The sequence below is a fragment of the Anser brachyrhynchus genome, assembly GCF_964034855.1.
Source record: "Anser brachyrhynchus genome assembly, chromosome: 14".
Taxonomy (NCBI): domain Eukaryota; kingdom Metazoa; phylum Chordata; class Aves; order Anseriformes; family Anatidae; genus Anser; species Anser brachyrhynchus.
Window position 1 is genome coordinate 6,146,043 of NC_137709.1, and position 9,008 is coordinate 6,155,050.

General features: G+C 63.8%; 1 protein-coding gene across 1 annotated transcript; it reads right to left on the reverse strand.

Moving 5' to 3' along the window:
- Positions 1–891: 891 nt before the first annotated feature.
- Positions 892–3,970, reverse strand: ARSI (arylsulfatase family member I). The gene is made up of 2 exons (XM_080554924.1): positions 3,515–3,970; positions 892–2,434 (listed from the first exon to the last, which is right to left on the reverse strand). Exons 1-2 carry the CDS (start codon positions 3,832–3,834, stop codon positions 1,033–1,035), a joined length of 1,722 nt encoding a protein of 573 aa, XP_080411050.1. The 5' UTR covers positions 3,835–3,970; the 3' UTR covers positions 892–1,032.
- Between the last annotated feature and the right edge of the window lie 5,038 nt (positions 3,971–9,008).

Here is a 9,008-nt window from a genome sequence, read left to right on the forward strand (position 1 = left end):
CGGCGAGGGGACGTGGTGACAGCTCCGGAGTCCCCGGGGTGGCTGCAGCGAAGGCAGCAAGAGAGGGGGGTGCAGGGGGATGCTCCTTCCCCGTGTCCCCATGGTTGCACGTCTTGTGGTCGCGGAGCAGAGCAAATCGGGCTCTGCACAGACCTTCCTGAGATCTTTCTGTCCTGGGTTCATTTATTCAGCTGGTTGCACGTGGAGGACGGATGGGGAGGAACTTAGGGGTGCCTACAGCCATGCAGCTGCGGGGTCTGGCCAGGCAAAACTGGGATGAACCTGACCCATGTGAAGCCTGCCAGAGCGTGGGACAAACCTGCCTCCCACGTGTGGGGCTGTGCAGAGCCATTTGTCCTCTCTGTGCAGCAGGGGACCACTTCCAGCCATGTCCCTGTGGGCCACAGCTCCGGGGCTGCTCCTGGCCACCCCAAACCAGCGCAGAGGAGCTGTGGCCCCACGCGAGGTCCCCGTGGCAGCAAGGCTGAGCCCAACCCTGGTGGCTCCGGGTCTGACATCCGTGGTCAGGAGTCCGTCCTTCTGCAGGGAAGTAAAACGGGGAAATTTGGCAGTCGTGGGTTAGGGAAAGCCCTGGAAACTCAAGAGCAAAGCAGACAGCTGCTTGGCAGCACGTAGGAAGTCAGGAACATGTATCTGCAGCGGAACGCGCAGGGAAACGTGCAGCCAGAGCAGCCGAGGCCGGCGGCACCTCCACCTCATGCTGCTGCCATGGACAACACTTAGAGCTTCCAATTGCCCGCACGGTCCCCAAAAAAACATGTCCCACTTCAGAAGGGGCTGTGCACAGCTCAGCCTTGAGCCTCATCACCCATCTTCACCCACCAGCCCACCCACCCTCCCTGCGGCTGCTGGTCCGGATGGAGGGCAGCGTTTTGGGGGCAGCATGCCCCGGAGCAAAGGAGAGCAGGAGGGCGCTGAGCACCCCCCTGGACGTCCCTCTCCCTCCATCCCACCCCACGGCGCTGCCAGCACCCCCCCGGCCGGGCTGCATCGACACTGGGGAGCCCCCCGTCAGATGCGGTTGGACATGAGCCTGGTATTCAGCTTGCGGAAGAAGGAGCGCAGCTTGCAGATCTTGCACTTCTTCTTCTTGCTCCGACTCTTCGGGGGCTCCCGGCCTCCTTCCCACTCGTCCACATCATCCTCGCCGGCCCAAGGCCCCCAGGCGCCGCCGTTGAAGTCCGGGTGGGCGCGGGGGTTCTCGGCGGGGTACCGCACCGGGATGGCCGTCCGGTTGTAGTAGGCCAGCCGCAGCAGGAGGGCCCTGACGATGTCCGGGCGCTGCTCCGAGAGGTCGTAGCGCTCGTAGGGGTCGGCGGTGATGTTGAAGAGCCACACGGATTTCCTCGGGCCGTCGGTGAGCCGCTCCAGGTTCCACCAGCTGCCCGGGAAGTTGGTCAGCGTCTGCGGGGGGATCCAGTCGCTGTAGCCCGGGTCGCCGGTGAGGAGCTTCCACTCCCCGACGCGGATGGAGGCCTGCACGGCCGTGTTCCAGATGCCGAAGCCGTCCTCCAAGGAGCCGTACTTGGCGTGGTTGTAGAGGGGGTCGATGTTGTGCAGGATTTCGGTTCGCGGCGACTCCTTCCCCTCGCTGATGGCGGGCCAGACGTTGTAGCCGTCCAGGCCCGGGACGTTGCTCAGGTTGCCCCTGGCCAGGCTCACCAGGGTCGGGTACCAGTCCGTGATGTGCACCAGCGCCCAGCTGGTCCGGCGCTTGCGCTTGATCAGAGGGCTGTGCACAAAACCGATGCCGCGGACGCCCCCTTCCCAGTACGTCCCTTTCCGTCCCCGCAGCGGCCAGTTGCTGCCCCCGGAGAAGGTCTGCCCGCCGTTGTCTGTGGAGAACACGATCACGCTGTTGTCGTAATAACCGTACTTCTTGAGGGCCCAGGTGATGTTCTTCACCGCCTCGTCCATGCAGGTGACCATGGCGGCGTACTTGCGGCGGGCGACGTTGCCCATGGAGCGGTAGCGGTAGATGTACTCCTTGGGCGACTGCAGAGGCGTGTGCACCGCCTGGAAGGCCACGTAGATGAAGATGGGCTCCCTGGGGCTGTGGGACGCCAGGATCTTGCTGACACGCTGGGCGTAGAGGAAGGTGGAGTACTTCCCGCTCTGGTCCCACGCCACGTCCTCCCCCTCGTGCAGGTCGTAGCCGCAGACGCCCGGCCCGTCGCAGTTGTCGTAGGTGTAGTAGTCCACGTTGCCCGTCAGCGAGCCCAGGAAGGTGTCGAAGCCCCGTCGGGTGGGCAGGCACTCCTTCTTGTAGAAGCCGAGGTGCCACTTGCCCACCATGTGCGTGGAGTAGCCGGCCTCCTGCAGCTTCTGGGGCAGGGTGACCTGGTCGAGGGGCAGGCAGTTGGGCTGCCGGGGGCGGATGATGGAGTGCTGCAGCCCTGTGTGGATCTGGTACCTGCCGGGGAAGAGCCAAGAGGGATCGGTGGCGGCGGGGAGCAGTGCTGGGTGACGGCAGTGTGTCTTATGGAGACCCCAAAAGCGTGTGGCTCTCTGTGTCACCCAGCCCAACCCCATGGGACGAGCTCCGTGCCAGAGCAGGGCACTCCTTATCCACACAAAAGTACCGAAAGCAAGTGCAAAAAAAGAGAGTGTGTGTGTGTGCACACACTCAGGAGACATTGCAAAAGTACGCTGGGCTCCTGATCTTTCAAAACCAGGATGCCACCATCGGTCATCCCACTGCTGCCGGCCCGGCGGAGTTGTTGGGCTCTTTGCCAGGACAAGCAGGAGCCGCTCAGCAATCCCAAAGGGTTTGCAGTGCCCCAGCTGTGTGCAGATCCCCGTCCTCCCCTGCTCTGCACGGCCCAGAGGTGCCCTGCCCCGGGCCGTGCAGCACTGAACGAGCAGAGGGAAAGGCAGGGCCCGAGGGAGAGGCAGCAGCCACGGGGGAGGAAAACCCTTCCACCCCGCAGCCCAGCAGCGAATGGTCAGGGATTGAAATGGGCTGCCCAGGGATGTGGTGGGCTCACCGTCCCTGGGGGCGTTCAAGGGAAGGTTGGACGTGGTGCTCGGGGACGTGGGTTAGTGGGTGGCAGTGGTGGTAGGGGGACGGTTGGACCAGATGATCTTGGAGGGTTTTTCCAACCCTAATGATCCTGTGATTCTGTGACACCCCATGGGCCAACGCAGAGCAAACCACCCCAGAGACTGGGCACCCCGGTGTCACCCACGTGGGACTGCCCCGGGGACACCTCCCCCTGCCACCAGAGGCCCTCGTGGCCACAGACCGCCTTCTCCCAAGGTGATTTGGTTGCCCAACTGCATCTGCATTTGTGGCCTTGGTGACCCGCCACGTGCTGTTATTAAACCCGGCAAAAAATCAACTTTTCACCCCCCAGAGCCAGCAAGACCCCTTCCCTAGCGGCCCTCCAGCACAATCCCATACTCTGGGGCGTCTGCCTCGCGGTGAGCCGGGCTCAAACCTGGGCTCAGGGACAGGAGGGGAGCCGTGGGGCAGCGGGGGGCGCGGGCTTACCGTCCGGTTATCAGCTGGCTCCTGGAGGGCGTGCAGATGGGCTGGATGTAGTAGTTCTCCAGCTTCACGCCCTCGGCTGCCAGCCTGTCCAGGGTGGGCGTCTGGATGTCGGAGCCGTGGTACCCGACGTCGTGGTAGCCCTGGTCGTCGGTCAGGATGAAGATGATGTGCGGCGGCCGGGCGAAGGCGGGCGGCAGCGATTTCTCCAGGGGGCCCATGGGCACGTCGGCCACCAAGCCGGGCTTCATCCAGTCCCAGGACAAGTAGCCAAAACTCAGCAGGCTGACCAGCGAGAAGCCCGTGAGGGCGTACACAGCCATCCTGAGCGGGGGGTGCCGCCTGCCTTTGGCCCTACTGTGCCGGCATCGCCCCAGGGCCACGCGGGGTGCCCGCTCCTCCGAGAGCCCCCCACCTAGGGGCTGCCCCCCGCGGCCCCTGCGGGAGGAGCTGCCATGGAGGCGCACACACAAGGAGATAAATCCGCCGTGCTGGGTCGCGTTCAGTCAAAAGCAAGCAAGCATCGCGGCGCGGCGAGCGGACACCCCGGCACGCCTCGCTCGGCGATTCGCAACAGCCCCACGGCTACTCACGAAGCGTCCCGAGCGCCACGAGCGCTGGCTGCCTCCTCTGCGCTCTCTTCCTGGTGTGTCTTTTGAAAGCAGCACAGAAAAAACCTCGCTGGAGAGAGCGGCTGGCTTCTCCCGGCTCGCTCAGGACGAGGCGATCCTGTTCCTTGCGCTTTCGCAGAAGAGGGTGCTAAAGTTCAAGCCCAGAGGTGCTGGGCTCCCGTCCTCACCCCTCAGGGAAGAGCCGCCGTCTCCTTTTCTCACTGTCCTCTCCCAAAGCGTTTCTTGGCAAGCCCGCACCACCATGATTTCCCCCCCCCCCCCTTTTTTCTTTTTCTTTTTTTTCTTCTCTCCTCTTTTCCCTCCCTCTTTTCCTCTGTGCTCACCCGGCTCCTTTCGGCCAGCCCCGAAGTCTTTCCCAACTGTGCAGAGAGCTCTGGAAACTCGGGCTCAGCGCGGCGGGGAGGGCAGGCGAGACGCCCAGGTCCGAGGGCAGCGGGACGCAGCCTGTGGCCGCGCTGCGGGGGGACGAGGAGAGCCCCCACATCTGCTGGGCCGTGGGCGAAGCGGCCAGGTTTATGGGGAGCCGCAGGCTCGGCCCCTCCCCGCTCGCTCAGCAACTCCAGGAAAAAGCTGGGAAGACCCGAGCCTGCAGGGTCCTAAGCGTGGCTGCGCGCCTGGCCGCAGCTCAGCCCCGGGACGTGCAGCTCGTGGACCCCGTGCCCGCAGCCCCCCGGACCCCCGGCGTCCATCCAAGCCCCCTGGGGACGGCCGCCCATGGGTGCAAGGACCACCACCCGGAGAGCACCCGGGCAAAGGCGGGGGGGGGGGCTGCAAAAACTTTATGGGGACACCTCTGGCGTGGAAGAAAGCCGCCCCAGGGCATGCTGAGCGCTATGGGGGGAGGTGGGTCCGTTTTGTGGGTGGGGAAACTGAGGCAGAGAGGGGCCATCGGGACTGGCCGTGGCCACCGTTAGCCCAGGGAAGGGGTTGGTGTGAAATAGGGGCCCTGCCTGACTTGGCACGGGAGGGGGGATTCTGGTAGCACGGACCCACAGACGTTCCCCCCACCCCTTATGGAGCCGGGAGGTGAGCTCTGGGAGATGCGGGTGAACATTTGGGCACGTGCACGTGTCCGGACGGGGGCCCGAGGGTCCCAGCACACGGGACACCCCAGCACACCCCCTCCAAGCCACTGCCTGGCTTTAGGACCGCAGGGCTGCAGCGGCGGGGGCTCGGCGGGGGCTTTGGGATGGCTCTGCCGCACAGCTCTGCTCGCAGGAGCCGCAGAGCCAGATGGCTCCCCTCTGCGGGCCCCCCCGGCCCCCTTCCCTCAGCTCCCCTCTGCGGGCCCCCCACCGCCGCCCGCTCCCCCTGGCTTCCCTCTGCCAGGCCCCTCCACGTCCCCTCCCCTGGGTTCTCCTTTGGGATCTCCTCCCGTGGGTCCCCCCGTGTCCCTGGGTACCCTTTCCTTGGGCTCTCCTCCTCTGCGTCCCCCCTGCCACGTCCCCGCTCTGGGCTCTCCCCCACTCTGCCCCAGCCGCTGTCCTTCCCCCGACACCTCCAGCCCCCCCCCCGAACCCCCCATCTCCCCACATCCCGTACCAGCCTGCCCCACGGGGACCACCAAGGGGAGGGATGGGAAGGTGCTGCACGGGCTCCCCAATACCGTGGGCTGGGGGGACCCAAAGGAAAGGAGGGTGGGCTTCTCCCTCCTGGCTTCGGACAACAGGCAGAGGGGACAGTGACAGGGACAGGGACAGGGATGGGGATGGGGACAAGGACAGGGACAGGGACAGAGATGGGGACAGGGACAGGGCCTGTCCCAGCCGTGCCGGAGATTTGCATCTCCCTGCTGGCAGAAATCCCTGCTCGCTCAGAGCGGTGCTGCAGGGCCAGGTCAAACCCTGCAGCGAGGTTTGATTAATCCCCGGGGGTTAATCACTCTTTCCTTCCGCCCGCTCCTCTTCTCCCTTCCCCACTCTCCTTCCCAGCGCTCCCCTGACTTCTTCAGCGACGAAAAACTCCCTCCTCGCAGAAAAACCTGGGCCTGACTGCAGGGGAAGAGGGCTGGGGGCTGGTTCACAAAGGAGGCGGCCCTGATGCCGGGGTGCCGTGTGCTCCTCTCTTTTTCCCCACAGACCCCAGCAGCCGGGGTTGGGGGCCCCGCACCTACCTCTCCGTGCCCCCCCGAGCCAGCGGGAGCTGCGGGACGCACGGAGCATCCCAACGTGCAGCCCCCTTCGCGTGGCTCCCCGCAAACCTCGGGTCACGGGCAGGGTTACTGCCAGGGACTGCGATCCCAGCTCCTTCCAAACGCTCAATAATAGTTGGTTTGGATGAGTTTCTCTCGGAAACATTCAAACCCAGTGCCTTCCCTGCCACAGCCAGCCTGCTTCCACTTAGCAAACACGGCTATTTTACGCTCTTTGTTTATAACAGAGCTGGAAATTAATGACAGGGTGTTATTGAATGCTTTTCCCTGCGCGCTGCCATTGCTAACCCCTCCAAACCACGGGGGGGGAAGTTTTTACAGGACCCGCTGAATTACGGATCGGAGGGGGAATCATTGGAGGTGTCGGGGCTGAGAGGCACCGGCCGGCCTGCACGTGGCACGGGAAGGGTTTGTGGCAGCACAGATCCCTGCAGGGCTGGAGCAGAGCCCGCGTGCGACAGCACCTGGGGACACAGCAGAGGGCTGGGAGGGACGTGCAGGAGAGGAAAAACCAGGCAGGGGTGGGCCGGTGTCACGGCCGCTGCAGCCACGTGGTGGGTCACATCCTGCCCACGCAGGATTTCAGCAGAGGAAGCAGCGGCTGCAAGAGTCACTTGGAATTCAAGCTGCTGCTGGTGGCTCAGAGGGCCGAAGGACGGGAAGGAGCCGGCGGCACGGACACAGGCACGCGGTGGCACAGAGAGGGGACCGCCTGTGCAGCCGGCCCAGGGAAATCACCGGTGGGTCCCAGCTGGCCTCAGGTCTAGGGGGGGAAGCCAGCGGGTTAGCTCGTCTCGGGGAGGTTTTCCGAGAGCCGAAGGCCCTGCTGGCGGAGCGCACAAACCCCGAACCTGTCGGCAGGGACCCTGCTTTGAGGGCTGGGGTGACAGCGGGCAGAAGCGTCCCAGGGGACGCAGCCCGGGGTGTCCTCCAGGAAACAATGGCAGGGTGAAAGGCGGTGAGAGGCATGGGGGGAGCTCTCCAGATCCCAGGAGGAACAGCAGGAAAGGTACCCTCAGACCAGCCCTGCTGGAATCATTCGAAGCGGAGGGATGAGATGGGAGCGGCTGGGAGCGAGGAGGAGGAGGAGGGAGAGGAAGAAGCGTGACGGAGGCAGGGGAAGGAATGACAGCTCTGGAGGCTCGGGGTCAGACAATTTTATCCAGCTGCGAGGCTGCTCCGTGGGTGATTAACGCATCACAAGGTCTACGCATGGAAAAAGCTCTCAGGGCCTGTAGCCACCCCCCCCGACCGCCCTGAATTCAGGGCAGCCACTTGTCCGGCCTCGCTCGGAGATGTCTCAAGAGCCAGGAGCTCCCTCGGAGAGCTCTGGCGTTGCACAACGGGGAGGCTTCCCCTGGCAGCTGGCCTGGCTGCATCTGCTGAGCGAGCTGGCGTTACGCAGCCCAGCCCACAGCCGCTGCCTGCCTCTGTCCTGCCTCTTCCCCGGGCACAAACACCCCTGCTCCCCCCTGCTGCACCCACACCCGCCTCCCTCCCAGCCCGACCCGGGGTGCCCGAGGCCACGGGGAGCCCCACGGGGCCGTGCCGGGTGCTCCTATGGGGCTGGCAGCGGCTCCACGGGCAGAGCATCCTCCGCCTGCTCACGGGGACGGGCAGCATCCCATGCCCCAACCAAATATTTCCACACCCCTGCAGATTCAGGCTCATTTTTGGTGTTTTTTAGCCTGGTGGACGGGTGCCGGGTGCTCTCCTGCCACCGCCAGGAGCCGAGGCCGTGAGCCTGGAGCAACGTCCCGGCCGTTTTTCTCCGTGTCCCTGCAGCTGGCACAGCAGCTTGCATTTGCACAGCTGTTTCTCTAACCAAATATTTGAACATTAGCTCTTTTTTTTTTTTTTTTCCATTATTAATTTTATGTGGCCTGGGGCAAGAATTAAAATAATCACGGCCCTTCCTGCTGCTTCTCCCCACCACCCCCCGGCTCTGGCCGCACTTGTGCTTTGGCTCCCACGGCGTTTGCTGCACGCCGGGTTATGCAAACAGGCTGCACACTTCTCCGCAGCCACGATTTACCATGAGGGCCACACAGCAAAGTTTCAAACTAAGCCTCAAAATCTCTCTCTTTCTTTTTTTTTTTTTTTTATCCCTCCACCTTTTCTTTATTTTTTAACCCTTCCTGGGGCCGGTGCCCCTTCAGCCCTCAATACTGCCTTTCTCTCGCCAGTCAATGGGGCATTATGAGCAGGGGAATTATTGAAAGCAGAACTCCCAGGCTTTACAATGGGAGCTCTGTGCGAGGCAAATATTGCACAATCTGTTTGCACGCCACGGGCTCGCTGCCCTTCCCCCTCGGCAGCCCCGCTCCCGGCTCACGCCTCGGCCTCTGGCCCTCCGAAACGGGCCCTGGGAGCGAGAAATAGGAAAGGTTTTTAATAAGTCCCCTCTCTCCTCCTTCAGAGCAAGGCTTTTGACCTAACAGGGCATCGGGGGCCGTGCCTGGCCTCGGAAAACACAGCCCGGCGCTGCCGTCTCTTAGATGTTTAAGGGTTTCCGCTCTCCCCGGCCAACGTGTGATGCATTTGCTTTTTTATTGGCACGATGAAAGAGTTGAGGCAAGTCTGGAAAAGAAGCGAGCGGTCCCGAGAAAGGAGAGAGCTTGTTATTTTGTCTGGGGGGGGGGGGGGGAAAGGATCAGAGGGCGGCACGGCCGGGCGATTTGGGGGCTCGGTGGGAGCGGGGCGGGCAGGAGGC